We start from the raw sequence: 17388 nt of genomic DNA, 5'->3' as shown, positions 1-17388 counted from the left end.
TTCCTACCCCACAGGTAATGATTATCTTAACGTTTTTATGCATGTGCATGTATATGCATGGTTTTCTATAACTATGTGAGTCAAAAACATTTTTCACTTAAAAATGTATAAAAAAATAGTATACTGTTTATATGCTTTGGAAGCCTTGGTTTTTGAAGTTTATCCATGGCAGTAAATGCATGGGTTTAGTCTCACTGCTCCATGCGATGTTGTACTAGTATAATAGGAAGTAGTGCTTATCCTCATGAATTCTTTTGCGTATGTCAGAAAAAAGTCTCCAAAGGCCCACCAAGTTTAAAAAACTGAAGTCATGTGTAATATACACACAAGAGCACATGGATGATTAATAAGTAGAATTTAACATTAGATGAATTTTTTTAGATAAACTGTAGCTTTTGTTTATCTTCTTTATCTTAAACTATTATTTAAAATGAGCAAGCACTTTGTATGCTTGTTCCTTAACATATAACAGATTACAAATATCTAAGATGAAAACTGTTGACATAGGACACTGATTTCATGTGAAATATTAGCAGCATATATAGTAAATTCTCATTTTCTGTAAAAGTGTGATTATGTCCTTCTACTCTTCCCCCACCCCCACCCACCCCCGAGACAGGGTTTCTTGTGTAATAGTCTTGGCTGTCCTGGACTCACTCTGTAGACCAGGCTGGCATTGGACTCACAGAGATCTGCCTGCCTCTGCCTCTCGAGTGCTGGGACTACAGGCATGCACCACTATGTCTGGCTTACTTTATTTTTTATTTTTTTATTTTTTTTGGGTTTGGAGACAGGGTTTCTCTGTGTAGCCTTGGCTGTACTAGACTCACTTTGTAGACAAGGCTGGCCTTGAACTCACAGCAATCCGCTTGCCTCTGCCTCCCGAGAGCTGGGATTAAAGGTGTGTGCCACTATGCCCGGTTCACTTTTAAAAACCTACAAATATATAGTAATATTTGGGCACTTTGGACCTTATACTAACAAAAATACACAATACAGGTTAAATAATGAGAAATATACATGACGTTTTATCTTTTGTTTAGGGAGAGAGACAGTCGCAACTATTTTTCGTTGTCATTTTTGAGTGTACACATTTGCACTGATTTACTTTGAAGGATAGTCTTACTATGTGATTTGGTTCAAGGTCTTGATTTCATATCAGGATCATCTGTAAAAATTGTCTTAGATTTAAATTTAGTGTTTAGAGATGGGAATTGCTGTCTATTGTCTGACTCTCTGTTTCTTAACTATCTCTGTTTATGTCTCTGTCTCCTTCCCCTCTGTCCCTCACCCCCTCCCTCCTTTCCCCCTCCCCCTCCCTCCCTTCCTCCTTGTCTGTCTCTCTCTCTCTCTTTTTCTCTTTGTTTCTTTGTTTCCTTTCTTGAGACAGGGAATCACTATGTAGCTCAGGTTAAACTCAACTTCCTGGGCTCAAGTGATCCTCCTGTCTCAGCCACCCAAGTTGCTGCATTCAGGTCTGTGCCTGCTTTTTTTTTTTTAATTCTTCCAATGATTAGATATTCTCAGCATGAGAACTGCCTTGGCATAACTAGGGATTAAGAATAAAGCAGGGGGGAGCGGGGAGATGGTTCAGTGATTAAAAGCACTGGTTGATCTTCCAGAGGACCTGAATTCAATTCCCAGTACCCATGTGGTTCACAACTATCTTCACCCCAGTTCTGAGGGATTTGATGTCCTCTTTTGGCCTTTGAGAGTACCAGATGAAGTACAGGCAAAACTCCTATACACATAAATAATAATAGAAAATTTATAAGGCGATAAAGTTTTCTGCTCAGTTTTTCCTTGAATAAGTAGTCTTCAACCCATTTTCCTGCAGTAAATACAAAATAGAGCCCACCTGCCTGCCCTCTACATCTTGCTTGCTTGCTGCTAAGAAGATGTCTTATTTGTATTTGTCCTAACGTCTTATTTGCAAACAGTAGACCTTATTGATAAGGAACAGGTTATCAAGTAAACAAGGTAATTGGTGGTTAATAACCTCGAAGTAAATGTTGCGAAGTGGTAACACCGTAAGTTACCCAGTTTTGCGTACCATATGTTAGGATCTGTGCCAAACCTTTATGGCATGTCTAGCTTAAGTGTAGAATTGAAGAAGAATCTGTTCCACCTTTGCCATTTACTTTTCCTTTCCTTAAGAACTGTTACTAAATTTGTTTGCACAGCAGTAACAAATGAAGGAGCTCTTGAATCTGGGTGTGATGATGTATGCCTATACCCCCAGCCTTGGGGAGATGGAGGCAGGAGGGTTGCTGTGAGTTTGAGACCAGCATGGGCTAAATTTCAAGTACCAGACCAGCCGGGCTACATAGCAAGAACCTGTCTCAAAAACAAAGAGTGGCTGAATTTCAAGGACTTTTTGATGATATCTATTTAGGTTATGTCAGCTTGTAATAGGCAGGTTTTACATCTGTATGATGAATGTAGTTAGCATTTATGTGTGAGAATCTGTCAAGTTTGTTATGGTCTTTTTAAAGGTCAATAAAATTAATCTTTTTAACCTGTGTCCAAACATCCTTTTCTCAAGGATTATGAAATACATTATTTCTAATACAAAGGTTGCAAAATTCTTGCTAAGGCAAATATCTTTTTCTCTATGGGTGTAAATATGTGAGCAATAATCACTCTTTCCTCCTAGAAGATGGACTCCATGGGATCGTGAGTTGCACAGCTTGTGGACAACAGGTCAATCATTTTCAAAAAGATTCCATTTATAGACATCCTTCACTGAAAGTCCTTATTTGTAAGGTATGTATAGATTTGGCGATAAGGCTTTGCCCTTTGGAGGGCTCAAAGGGTGTGAGGAACATAGACATATAGACATCCTGAAAGTGACCATTGTGTGAGAGATACTGTGCTTGTAGGCACACCGGGAGATAGTGTCATTACTAGATATACAGTGGTACCTACAATATGAATAAGAATTAGATTGGGTAAGTGGGGTTAGTTTCCCGTGTTATTCAGAGGTGGGGAGGTGAAGGCTGCAGTAGCCAGCCAGATGGTGGTGGTGCATGCCTTTAATCCGAACACTCTTTAACCCAGCACTCAAGAGGCAGAGGCAGGAGGCTCTCTGTGAGTTCGAGGCCAGCTTGGTCTACAGAGTGATTTCATGACAGCCGGGGCTACACAGGGAAACCCTGCCTCGAGCAAAACTAAACAAAAATCTTGGAGTTCCCTGTGTGGGCATATGTGCGGTTTATAACTTTGTCTCTTGTATATCCTACTTCTCCAAATCTCTGTTAAACATGGCTTTAATACATGATTAAGATATAAAAGATTTTAAAGTGTTTTATATATGTTATAGCTTTAACACTCTTTGTGTACTTTTTAAAATTGGGGAAACCCTGGACTTAATTTCAAATATCTATGATACTACGGTTAAAGGTTCTCCAGTTCATGTTAGATTAAGAATAATTTTGTGTTAACTTGTTTCCCAACAAAAAGCTACTTCAAGCAGGAGTGGTAGTGTACACCTTCATCTCAACACTTAGGAGGCAGAGGCAGCTAGATCTCTGTGGAATCTAGCCCAGACTGATTTACATAGTGAGTTCCAGGACAGCCAGAGGTCTACAGGCAGACCCTGTCTTTTTTTTTTTTTTCCTTCGAGACAGGATTTATCTGTGTTGCCTTGACTGTCCTGTCCTGGACTCACTTTGTAGACCAGGCTGGCCTCGAATTTACAATGATCAGCCTGCCTCTGCCTCCTGAGTACTGGGATTAAAGGCGTGCGCCACAGACCCTGCCTGTCTTTAAAAAAAAAAAAAAAGCCACCTTTAAAACGCAGAGGCACGCCATATTTCCCTTGATATGCTAGGTGTTTTTTGGTGTGCATGTTTGATAGATTCTCACTTTCTCAACTCTGCTTAACTGAATTTTGTTCCTTACAAGTTTTCTCCTTTTCTGGAATTCATTTGACCTGTTTGGCCTATCAGAGGCCTATCGTTCAGTTTTAAGTACGGACAGTCAAATCTTTCATCACTGGCTTCGCTACTTACTCTCTTTCCCTGTGTATGTGACTGATGTTTTCTATGTGGACTCTGTGTTGAGTACTGACATTTCATTAGTAACAGAGAACATTTCCCCTTCCCAGTTCCAGTGGAATGGAATTATATTCAAGAGACTTGAATTTGAATAATTGCTTTGCCTCTTCCTAGTTACATTAGGTATTGGATATTATTTACCTGTTACTGAGCCTCAGGCTTCCCCATCATGGTAGATGTTTTGAGATTTAAAAGTAGTGCATGTTGTTAATTATTTATCTGACTATTAAGCATTTTAAATAGCAGACACATACATTTTCCTGCAGAACTTCGGTAGCAAGTTGTATGAGATTAGAAATAGGATTACTTAGTAAGTGGTCTTTTGTGTACTTTTATGTAAAGGGTAGTGGTTGTTGATGACAAGTCCATTTCAAGGAGTCAGTTTCTTGACCAATTCTATGCTTAGAAAATAATTACTATTGGGCAGTACAGTTTTTGTTTTTGTTACCCAAAGTGTACACATCTCTTTTACATTTTAATAACCTCAAAGTAATATTTGTGACTTGTATATTTTGACTAATTTCCCCTTCCTTTTTTCTTTCAATAGAACTGCTTTAAGTATTATATGAGTGACGATATTAGCCGTGACTCAGATGGAATGGATGAACAATGTAGGTAGGTAATAAATTCTCACTTAATATTCATTGTTTTCTACTTTGGGGTACTTTTCGTAGCTATATCTTTCCTCCTGACTCCTAAGACAGGGTTAGTTTGTGTAGCAGCCCTGGCTGTTCCTGGAGCTCACTTTGTAGAAAAGGCTGGCTTTGAATTCACAGATCCACCTGCTTCTGCTTCCTGAGTGATGCCATTTAAAAGCATCTGGTTTGTTAGAGTCATCTTTTAAAATTATATTTTAAGTCATGTGTCTTTATGCACGTGTGTCTGTTTGTGGTTATGTGCAATTGTATTGGAAACCAGAGCTCGAGTTCCAGGTAGTTATGAGCTGTCTGATGTGGGTACTGGGAACCAAACTTTGTTCCTCTGCAAGAGCACCATGTTTTCTTTTTTTCTTTTCACTTTTCTTTTTTTCTTATCTTTTTTTTGGTTTTTCGAGACAGGGTTTCTCTGTGTGACCTTGGCTGTCCTGGACTCACTTTGTAGACCAGGCTGGCCTTGAACTCACAGCAATCCGCCTGCCTCTGCCTCCCGAGTGCTGAGATTAAAGGCATGTGCCACCACGCCCGACTGCACCGTGTTTTCTTAACTCCCGAGCCTACATCCATCTTTTGTAATGTTACCATTACCGTGTATGTCTGCTGGTTGTCCTTTCCCATAAAACCTTGTTTGTCTAGTTTTACATTTCTGATAGAAGTAAGTAGGTGATCTAAGTTACTACTTAAAAATGCTGGTAGGAAAATTTAAATTCTTTTTATCAACAAAGACATTAAAATTATTTCACTGGAAATAACGTTTTAATCCTTAAACCATTTCAGATGGTGTGCAGAAGGTGGGAACTTGATTTGTTGTGATTTTTGCCATAATGCCTTCTGTAAGAAGTGCATCCTGCGCAACCTTGGTCGAAAGGAATTATCTACAATAATGGATGAAAATAATCAATGGTATTGCTACATTTGTCAGCCAGAGCCTCTATTGGACTTGGTTACAGCATGTAACAGTGTATTTGAAAATTTAGAACAATTGTTGCAACAAAATAAGAAGAAGATAAAAGTTGATGGTGAAAAGAGTAGTAAAGTATGTGACCAACCATCCAAATTTTCTCCAAAGAAGAATAGCTGCAGTTTTAATGGAGAAGAAAAGAAAGTAGATGAAGCATGTTCTGGTTCTGTAACTTGTACTTACTCAGCACTAAGTGTGCCTAAAGAGATGCTTAAGAAGACAAAAAAACTAATTGAGACTACATCCAACATGAATTCCAGTTACATTAAGTTTCTAAAGCAGGCTGCAGATAATTCAGAAATGAGTTCTGCTGTGAAGTTGCGTCAGCTGAAAGCTTTTAAATCTGTGTTGGCTGATATCAAGAAGGCTCATCTTGCATTAGAAGAAGATTTGAATTCAGAGATCCGAGCTTTGGATGCTGCACACAAAGAAAAAAATACCAAAGAGCTTAAAATCACAGATGCTAAGTCTGAAACAAAAATGCGAAAGGGGGAAAAATCCTATAATACAGAAAAGAAAGATTTTTTAAAGTTAGATGCTAGATCATCCTTAAAGGGTACAGACAGTGATCGCATCCCAGAAGAAGAGCACAAAGCACATAAAAGTTCTGGTGCTGAACATAAGGGTTCTGGTAGGAAAGATGGACCTCAGTATGAACCCACTAACACATCTGAAGACTTAGACATGGATATTGTATCTGTTCCTTCCTCAGTTCCAGAAGACATTTTTGAGAGCCTTGAGAGTGCTATGGAAGTTCAGAGTTCAGCTGATTATCAAGGAGATGGCACCAGTGGGACCGAGCCAGAGCTCGAGAGCTCATCTATAAAATTAAACACGTCTTCAAAAGACAGCAGAGGAAGTATTAAGCCAAAAGCTACAGGGAAAGTAAGAAAAGAATTATATGTTAAACTCACTCCAGTTTCTCTTTCTAATTCCCCAATTAAAGGTATCGACCATCAGGAAGTTTCACAAGAGAAAGATGGCCGTAAAAGTTCTGGGGGGACCCCCAGCTCAGAGAAGTGTGGATCCAGAGAGGAAAACACTGATAATGAGCATTCAGTTGAAAATGATGTTGCATTACTCTTAGAAGACTCTGATCTTCGAAGATCCCCACGTGTAAAAACTACACCCTTGAGGCGACAGACAGAAACCAACCCTGCAATATCAAATTCAGATGAAGAAAGCAATGAAACTATTAAGGAGAAACAAAAGTTGTCAGTTCCAATAAGAAAAAAGGATAAGCGAAATTCTTCTGACTGTGCTGTTGGTAATCCTAAACCTCATAAGGTGCCCAAAGCTAGACAAGTGGGCACTGGGGATCAAAATTCAGATTCTGATGAAATGCTAGCAGTCCTCAAAGAAGTAAGCCAGATCTGTCACAGTTCTTCTTCAGACACCGACATTAATGACACACAGATAAATCATAAAAATCAAGCAGGAAAAGATGATAATGGAAAAAGGAAACGGAAAAATTCTACTTCGGGGTCAGATTTTGACATTGAAAAAGGAAAACTGACCGAAACCTCCATTATCTCTAAAAAGAAACGCCAGAGCTACTCAGAATCATCTAACTATGACTCAGAGTTAGAAAGAGAGATAAAAATCATGAGCAGAATTGGTTCTGCCAAAAAAAGTGTTTCAGATAAAAAAGAACATGACTTTTCAGAAGATGAAAAACAAAGCAAAAATGTAGTGGATAATGAAAGGCACACCAGCGTGAAGACTGTACAAGAAGGATCGTCTGGTGATGACACTGAAGGCAGACACGGAGAGGATTTCTCTTCAGCAGAAGGTTCAATTGAGAAAGGCAAGAGTGAAGTGGAACTGCTTTGTAAGAGGCAGCAGCCAGGCATTTCCTCTGATGGTGCAGAAAAGCCTTCAGGGAAACAGGAGGAGGTAAATTCTCCTGAGGACAGAAGAGTTGCTAAAACTAAAGAAAAGAGTAAACACCTGAGAAGCAGAACAGGCAGAAAAGGAAGGAGGACTTCATCTGATGTTACTGACTGCTTTCCAAAGAAAGAGCAGAGTGATGACAACTCTTCTGAAGGTGAAAAAAAGCAGAGCAGACGGGAGACTGGAGCCAGAGGGAAAAAAAGGTTAGACTTCAAGGAAGAAGCGCTAAAGCGAGAGCAGCAGTACGAGTCTTCATCTGATGGTACTGAGAAGTTGCCCGAGGGAGAAGAAATTGCTCATTTCCCTAAAGGCATAAAGCAAAACAAGAATGACACCACAGATGGAGAAAAGAAAGGCAAAAAGTGGAAAAATAAGTTATCAGAAAAGAAGGAAGAATTGTCTGATAGTGTTGATAAGTTGCCAGGAAAAGGAGATAGTTGTGACTCTTCAGAAGATAAGAACAGGAATAGAGTGTCTCTGAGACAGAAGAAAAGATTTTGCTTGCCTGCAAAGAGGTCAGGAAAGAGGCCAGAGTGCTCATCCTCAGACACTGAGAAGTACTCCTTGAAAGCAGAGCCTTGCGACTCTACCGATAAGAGACCCAAAAGAACGGAGTTGAGAGAAAGAAGAAATTTAAATTCAAAGAGAAACACCAAGGTAATAAAGAGTGGTTCATCATCTTCTGATGCTGAGGGAAGTTCAGAAGATAATAAAAAGCAGAAGAAACAAAGAACTTCAGCCAAAAAGAAGACAGGCAATGCCAAGGAGAAAAGAAGAAACTCCTTAAAACCAAGTAATAAAAGGAAGCAAGCAGACATTACTACTTCATCTTCTGATATAGGAGATGATGATCAGAATTCTGCTGGTGCGGAAAGCAGCGATGAGCAAAAAATACAGCCTGTGACTGAAAATTTAGTGCTGCCTTCACACACTGGATTTTGTCAGTCTTCAGGTATGCAAGAATAAATTTCACATTTAGAATTTATAGTCTGTCTCTCAGATAATAAGATGATTTAATTTTTCCCTGAGGTGAAATGTCGAGTTAATGTTGAGGAAATGTCTATTTAAAATTTATTTAGATATTTACTGTAAATGGTTTTCTATTTATTTGAACTCCATTATTGGAGGGCATTTCAAGCATTGTCAGTATGTTTTGTCAGGGATACCAAATTTTTGGGTAAACAACAGAATTATTTTGTCACTGTTGAGTGTGTTTCTCTGAATAATATTCAGTAGTTTATAAAGGAGAATGAAGTGGATGCCATTATCAAACCTAGGGTATCCCAAGAAGCCAAATTTGGCTATCTGTTGTTTGTTTCCCAGAGGCCAACTAAAACAGCCAGATTTATAGTAAAAAGGTAAAATATCTTTATTCCCTGTGGCCACATTGGGAGGACGGATAGAGATTTAGTGATCCCCCTTTCCCAGGGGTCATGTTAATGTGTCTTGAAGTGAGATTGAAGTTTGTAGAGGACCAGGGATTTATGTACATCTCAGTATTCTTGGTTAAGGTCTAGTCCCACCCACTGTTGACCTATCAATTAGACTTCAGCTAGTCTTAGCTTACAAGGAGGTTTTTTTTTTTGTAAATATTGACGTGCTTCATGAGTGTGTGTGTGTGTGTGTGTGTGTGTGTGTGTGTGTGTGTGTGTGTGTGTGTGTGTATGTTTTCCTTGTGCAGGGGTGATGTTAATTTTCTCTGCATCATTCTAATTTTACTATATGTGTTCCTGCTGTGAGCACCTGCGCAATGTTTTGACAAGTTCTTAGACCTGTGAAACTTCTTTTCCTAAAGACAGGTTCTCCTTTTTGCTAACTCCAGGCTCCCAGCTCTTTTCTTCTCCTAGTATTAGATTCCTAGGGAAATTGGAGATTCCTGAGGAAATTCCCATTTCTTGAGATCTGCTGTTCAGTAGTCAGCTTGAGGAGCAAACATCTCCATGTTTATTCTGCCAGGCTGGTTATGATGTCAGTAGTTTAGTGGGTATTTATTCACACAATGGTGGTAAGCGCTTGATACTGGTATAGCATAACATGAAAGTTCTGACTGCTGGGTTGGAGAGATGGCTCAGTGGTTAAGAGCGCCTGTTGCTCTTCCAAAGGTCCTGAGTTCAGTTCCTAGCAACCATATGGTGGTTCACAACCATATGTAATGTGATCTGATGCCCTCTTCTGGCATGCAGGTGTACATGCAGGAAGAGCAGTGTATACATAATAATAATAAAAAAAAAGTTTTGACTGCTTTGGTATGCGATTTTGGGTTTTAAATCAAAGCAGACAATTTTGTGTCCCACCAAATATCTTGAAATTTTTTTAGTATTTGTTGTTGTTGTTTTAAATATTATATTGAATTTTAATTTATGTGCGTTGGTGTGAGGGTGTCAGATCTTGGAGTTAAAGTTGTGAGCTGCCATGTGGGTGCTGGGAATTGAACCTGGGTCCTTTGGAAGAGCAGGCGGTGCTCTTAACTACTGAGCCATCTCTCTAGCCCCATGTTGTTGTTTCTTGAGACAGAGTTTTTCCTGTGTAACAGTTATGGCTGTCCTGGAACTAGCTCTGTAGGGCAGGCTGACCTCAAACTCACAAAGATCTACCTGCCTTTGATTCCTGAGTGCTAGGATTAAAAGTGTGAGCCACCACCACTCTGCTCCTTGATTATTATTTTTTTTAAAGATGAGTTCATATATACAAAACTGGCCTTGAGCTCAGTCTAATCAAATTAGCGGAGACTGGTCACTTCCCAAGCTCTCCTAGTCACCACATCTGGCTCTCTGAAAGATTTCAATTCATTTTGCTCTTCAGTGATGATCATTCCCGGGGCCTTATATACTAGACAAATGCTTTAGCACTGACATTTACTTTATTATACTCCCTTTCTACTAGTATCTAATGATATTAACAGATGTTTCTCTTTTAAAACCACTATCAAAGGAAGAAAGCAATCCTGAAGTTACCTCACCCTGATGAATTAGACCTGGACGAACTTGTCCTTAATACCAGGAAAAATAATTTTTAGTATTTAATTTTTCTTACAGTTTTAAGAAAATCACTTCAATAGTGTATGTACATTGGTTGATAGTATTGTTTATTTTTTAATTAGTTAAAACACTATCAATTAGCTAAGACTTCTTAGAACTATCAAATACATAAGTAGTATAAATAGGTTTTGTAGAAAACTATTTCCAGTATAGACAAAATTAGAATTTTCCTTTAATTCCTCATGAGTTTCTTATTTATCCCAACTTAAAAAAAAAAAACTAACTTCAATCCTGTTTTTGAAAAAAGAATCTTTGATTTATGGGCATTTGATAAAGCTCTGGAGGGGTTTCATGTGATGCCACAAAATTCAAACAATATTCCTAGTGATTTGTCGTATATGTTTCTCTCTTTAATTATTAGTTCATGAGTGTTTTGCCTACATGTATATCTATGTACCATGTGTGTGCTTAGTGCTCTTAGGGGCTAGAAGGAGGCTTTAGATTCCTTTTACCTGACATTATAGAAGTTTATATGCTACTGTGTGGGTACTGGGAATCAAGCTCAGGTCTTATGCAAGAACAGTGAGAACATCAAGTGCCCTTAACTGCTGAGCCGTATCTCCATTTTCATCATTTATGTATTTATTTATTATTTCATTTTTGATGTTGTTTAAGACAAGGCCTTGCTGTGTAGCTCTGGATGACCTAAAACTCTCTGGAGACTAGAGCAACCTCAAACTTGCAGTAATCTTCCTGTCTCTACCACTGGAGTACTGAGTTTATGGGTTTGTGCCACTGTGTCCATCAGAGAGTTTCTGTATTATGTTTGGAGTTATTAATACTTTGTTTGATAAGCAATACTGTTCATTAGACCTTAAAAGATGGCAACATGGCAAACACCCACTGACTGGGTTTCCCAGTAACCCCATAATTCAGTTCTACCCTAATCATTGTGTTCCAGTTTGGCTGAGGGGCATGCAGGATCAGTGGGCTGATTAGGTGGTAACCTTTTTCTAGGGTTATAGATCCAAAGAGGCTTGAGTATCTGTCACTTAATCAAATCCTTCAACAGTTTGATGAACCAAACCTTATTGCTTATGAATTGCTTAGGACCAAAGGGAGATTCTTGGGAAGAAAAGTGGAAGGTAAATTTGTTAGGGGATTTATCCCACTAAAACCTGGGCTTCGTCAATAGGAATATGCAAATAGGATAGAATATAAAAGGTCTTCAAGATAAAAACTATACACAAAATATGGTTTTTTGAAAGTAAACTCAGGTATGAGCCAACAATAAAAAATATTGCTTAAGAATTCACTTGCATGATCAACATAATACAACTATGTTGAACTAATGTATTCATTTCCTATGTCCTGTTTAATTTTAGACAAATTTAGAGCATTGTAAAAATGCCCCTTCCCTTAATGAGCTTGGAAGATTCCAGTTTATTCACATCCTTAATTTTGGCACAGCATTTTCTTAGAAATTGGACTCAAGAATGGCATGAACGAAGAAGATGAAGGGCATAGCTCTAGGAGGTTATAGTCTAATGCATGTAGATTTGCTCAGTATTTAAGAGCCCTTGCTGCTTTTGGGGAGGATCTAAGTTTGGTACCCAGTACAACCACCTGTGACTCCCAATCCAAAGGAAAATAAAAATGTTCTTTAAAAATAGCTCCTCATGGGCACGGTGGCTCATTCTTGTAATCTCATCACTTGGGACGATGAGGACAACCTGACTACATAATAAGTTCCAGGGAAGCCTAAGCCACAGAGTAAGACTTTGACCTTTAAAAGATAAATCAAACAAAAAATAAAATTGAGAAATTGAGCATGGAGTAGTAGAACCTGACTTTGAAGTTTAGGTCATTTAGACAGTAGTGGGGATGACATCAGCTGGTCTATGGGTTTATGTAATCCCAGCACTACAGAGGCAGAGGTAGGATCACTGCAAGTGATCTGACATTGCTCTGGGCTACCTTGCAAATTATTGATTAAGCAGGGCTAAATAGTGAGACCCTGTCTCAAAAAAAAAAAAAAAAAAAAAAAAAAAAGAGGGAATGAAGGTAATAATGTTTCAGTATTGTCTGTTCAAGTGGAATGTTTTACTGGGTACTCTGAGAGTGATTTTTGCCTTTAGGCATTTAGCATATTTCTATCCTGAACCCATAGGTTTCCGTCCACCCCGCATTGACCCGTCCTGCACACACTAAGCAAGTGCTGTGTCACTGAGCTCCATCCTCAGCCCTGTGCCTGTGTTCTTTATAGATATTGTCCTCCATTCCCTCCTATCATTTTGTAATGGAAAAATAGCAATGAAAAGGGGAAAAAGGATATCAGATATCCCTTTTACTCAGTTAACCTCACCAGAGATAACAGTGTCAAATCCAGGAAACTGAAGATCTATTTAGATTTTAGTGTTTTAAAAAATTAATATTTATATCTATGTTGGTGTTTCTGTGGACTATGTGAGTGTCCATAGAGATAAAAAGAGAGTGTTGGATCCCCTGGAGCTGGAGTTAACTGCCTCACAAGGGTGCTGGAAACTGGACTCAGATCCTATTAAGTAAAGAGCAGCGAGAGATTTTTTAAAAAAAGATTTATTTATTATTCATACAGTATTCTGCCTGTATGTGTGCCTGAATGCCAGAAGAGGGCACCAGACCTCATTCTAGATGGTTATGAACCACCACGTGGTTGCTGGGAGTTGAACTCCAGACATTTGGAAGAGCAGCCAGTGTTCTTAACCTCTGAGCCATCTCTCCAGCTCCTTAAATGGTTTTTCTTTTTCTTTTTCTTCCTTCTTTTTGAGACAGGTATCATTGCTGTATAATCCTACCTAGCCTGAAACTTACTATGTAGACCAGGTTGGTCTTGAACTCAGCGATCCTTCAGTGTCTCCTTCCTGAGTGCTGGCAGTAAAGGAATGTACCACCATGCCCAGCCTTTTGATAGCCCAAGCTGGTCTCAAATTTATGATCCTCTGCTTCTGCCTGTCTAAGACTACTGCTGTAAACCAACCTATCTGGCTTAAATTCAGTAGTTATATATATGCATTTCCCTAGCCACACCTGTGTGTGTGCGCACGTGTGTGCATGTGTGTGCGTGCGCGCAGATTTGTCTAGTGTGTAGCTGTGTATAACCTCATCACAACAAAGGTGCCCAAATGTTTCATTATTATAATCTCCTTCATGCCTCACTGTAGATTTTCCTTTTCTTTTCTAATTAATGGCAGCTAGTAATTTGCCTTTATAATTTGGTTAGTTTAAGATTGGTATTTATTGTGATCATTCCCTTCTCTTTGTAATTTCAGAATTAAAAGTGAACATCAGCATAAGTAACTCTTGGAATGTAGAATATTTACTAGAATTTGATAGTAAATTTGTTCATTTGAGGCAAAATTTTTATACAATGAAATGTGCAAATTCTAGTCCTGGCTTTTTTACTTTTCTGGATTGGGGATAGACTCTGGGACCATGTAAATAATTGGCTAGTGCTATACAACTGAAATATAACCTCAGCCATCTCCTTAAATTTTAAATAAAAAAAATAGATCTTTGGAAAATGAAATGTCTCAGTGCACTTGAATGTCTTTCTGGGTGCTTTAAGTCACTGGTTTTGTATGGATTCAAATGTGTTTTTAAATTACTTGTCACTACCAAAATAGTAGAAGCGGCTTTGTTATTCTTTTGTTGTACCAGATAAAACTAGATACCTGTTAACTTCAAACTTTCAGTAGACCAATACAATCAGATTAACAAGAAACCACTGGTAACGATGGCAATTAAAAATTGTTTCTATGGCTGGAGAGGTGGCTCAGAGGTTAAGAGCACTGTCTGCTCTTCCAGAGGTCCTGAGTTCAATTCCCAGCAACCACATGGTGGCTCACAGCCATCTAGAATGAGATCTGGTGCCCTCTTCTGACGTGTAGGCAGAACATTGTATATGTAATAAATCTTTTAAAACATTTTTTTTTGTTTCTAAAATGGCTTCATTTTAAAATTCTTGTACTTTGAAAGGAACCCTGGCACATATAAAATCAACTGTTATATTCCTGCTGGTCCTTGATAAACTTCTTTTTATGCTTTCTGTCAACATTCCTTGTACTTATTTTAGATTTCAGCAGTTTTATATACAACCTACTAGTTTGCTAATTTTAAGTACACTTTTTCCCCTAAGGAGATGAAGCCTTATCTAAATCAGTGCCTGTCACAGTGGATGATGATGACGACGACAATGATCCTGAGAATAGGTATGAATGATTCCATCTGTAAGGACTTAAGATTATAACACACCCTAGGCGTGGGCGCAAACAGCAACAACGCAACAGCAACCAGGTTGTAAAAGCCAGGAGTTCCTGCCTTAGAAAGACTCACGCACAGTCTTCTTGCAAGTTTGAAAGAAAGGCCAGAAAATGGGCTAAAGCTCAGAAACATTAAGAGAAAGTAAATATCATTATTAACACACCTAGCATAGGGTGTGCTATAAATAAAGAACTGTCAATTTTATGTTTCCGTGTAAACTGTGATAATTTTGAGACTTTCAATTTTGACAGATTAATTTTTGATGCAAGTGAATCATAATAAATGGCAATAACAGACATTTATACTTGATTATTGTTTCGTCATTCAGAGTACATAAAGATTATTCATATATTTAAGATTAGGAAATATATTCATATATTTAAGATTAGGAAATTGAGATATCTAAACCGATTGAAATTTTAACTTTTTCCCCCAAAATAAACTGCAAGTAGATAATATGACATTATTAACTTCACTAAACATTGGTTTAAATGTGATCAATGAAGCTTATATTCACTGAAGGGATGGCTGAGAGAAGGAGAAAAGACACCCCTGTCACAACATGTCAACATGGTTCTGTGTACAGTTTACACATTTCCTTTTCTTTAGTATAATAGTCATAACCTTCAAAGAAAAGATAGCTTGGTATATATAGTGGGTGGACCACTTCTAACCTCAGTAGTTGTGTGATCTTGGGCTCTTTAACTTCTTTTGCCATAGTTTTTAATTTCTAACATTGAAAAGTAGATAGTGTTTTCTCTAGTATGTTCTGATACCAAAAATATGAGCTAGTCTGGAGATAATTTTACTAAAGAGCACTAAAATGATCATCTATTCTTAATATAAAGCTCTAGTATTAAGAAACTGGAAATACTTCGTGCCTGTTCTCACAATTTGGTGAGATATGAACCAAGTGCTCTCAGGGCATCTGTTACTCTAGCCCTGTTTTATGTCTTGCTGATGCTGACAGGTTTCTTCTGTTTCAGCCATTGGCATTCTGTAAGTAGACAGAATCCTTTAATTAGGGTGAAAGATCATGTTTACATTTATAATTAAGTAGAGCTCAGTTGTAAACCCAAAGCCTCAGCCTCTGTTTTCCTATTTACTTTTTTTCTTACAAATGTCTGTCCAAGTTGTTTGATGGGATAATATGGATGAGACCCACAATGGAATGATGAAAGCACACAGTGTTTTGTCAGGAATATTATAGTATACCATCATGACTAGATTATGAAAGCATTTAGAACTTGATTGTCTTTCATAATCTCAATTTTCAGTTACATGTGCTACTGATTTCCTATAAATTACAAGTCCTCACACATCACTAGCTATTACTAGTACTTCCTAAGTATGAAAGATGTGCTTTTACATTTAGCCACCTACTAAGAATTTTGTTAAGGTATCATTTTTATCAAAAGTGAAGTGACATTTTTACTTTTTAAAATGATTGGATTCTGTTTCTCTGTAACTGATAAATTTTATTGGAAAGTAACTTCAATTTCATCTTGTATTTGTGATTAAAAAAATGCAACCCTTCTGGGTACTTTGGAGAGGAATTGAATTTTATCTCGAAGATGTTTTTATATTTATTTTAATGTGCATTTATAAAATTTATATTTTATAACTTGTTTAATATTCACTATACCAAAGAAGTATATTAATAATGCATGGGTTATCTACTCCTAATATCCCTGATGGGAACACAGGTATACTCTTTGCACTATTTTAGTACAGACCAAGTATATGAGCATCTTTCAATATGCACTAAGCAACCCTTAAAATTTGTTTGCAGATCATGATTAAATCTTGGCATTTTTTAAAAATTTCATATTTTTTGAGTGAGATGTATCTTGCTAGAGAGCATATTGTAATTGCAAATTTGTACACAATTGTATAATTGCGTGTAAATTGTGTATAAATTTTATATGCTTTGCTTTTTTGGTAGTATTGTAACACATGTCCAGTGTTGGTGTTTATGAAGAGGCAAATAGTGTATTGTTTCAAATGCTTAACTTTGGATGCAATAAATTTCTATGAAACTTTTTCTTGTTCAAGCATTTAATTTTAATTATGATGTATCTTTCATTAATGTTCATAAGACTTTGCTAGAATAAAGTTATTTGGCCTAGTTTGGAATCCAAAGAAGTTTTCTTATTCCTGAAATTATGGCAGTCAATACTTTAAATTTCTAAAATGCGTATGCTTGTATTTTTGTGAAGGCTTAACAAACAGTTCCTGTTTTCATTTAAAGCTGTGATATTAAGAAAAAATTTTAAAGATCCTTTTAAGGTCACTAAGAAAGTTCTATGTATAACCTGGTCTACAAGATCGAGTTCCAGGAGAGCCAGGGCTACAAAGAGGAAATCCTGTCTCAAAAAAGAAAACAAAGCAAAAGTCCCATCTTCAATATTTTACTGTAAATAAATAACTTCCTGTTTAACATTTGAAAATAAACATATTTGCCACTGTGAGTCCTATTTATACATTTTATATTTACTTGACCAAATATAGTTTGATTGAAACAGATTGCTATCATTTTT

At 37.5% G+C, this 17388-nt stretch overlaps 1 protein-coding gene and 1 pseudogene across 5 annotated transcripts in view; one reads left to right on the top strand and one right to left on the bottom strand.

The window, feature by feature from the left end:
• Nucleotides 1-17388, top strand: part of Atrx (ATRX chromatin remodeler) — a 142247-nt gene that overhangs the window by 45582 nt on the left and 79277 nt on the right. For 3 of the 5 annotated variants that reach the window (XM_051141285.1, XM_051141284.1, XM_051141283.1), the window contains 4 exons: nucleotides 2657-2766; nucleotides 4606-4673; nucleotides 5492-8520; nucleotides 14724-14796. In XM_051141285.1, the coding sequence (XP_050997242.1) occupies nucleotides 2657-2766; nucleotides 4606-4673; nucleotides 5492-8520; nucleotides 14724-14796 (3280 nt within the window). The remainder of the gene's footprint in view (nucleotides 1-2656; nucleotides 2767-4605; nucleotides 4674-5491; nucleotides 8521-14723; nucleotides 14797-17388) is intronic. The other 2 variants (XM_051141282.1, XM_051141281.1) reach the window with 1 other exon arrangement.
• Nucleotides 9228-9311, bottom strand: LOC127186002 (uncharacterized; annotated as a pseudogene).

Source organism: Acomys russatus, chromosome X (genome assembly GCF_903995435.1).
Source record: "Acomys russatus chromosome X, mAcoRus1.1, whole genome shotgun sequence".
NCBI classification, from domain to species: domain Eukaryota; kingdom Metazoa; phylum Chordata; class Mammalia; order Rodentia; family Muridae; genus Acomys; species Acomys russatus.
This window is presented reverse-complemented; position numbering and strand designations above follow the sequence as displayed.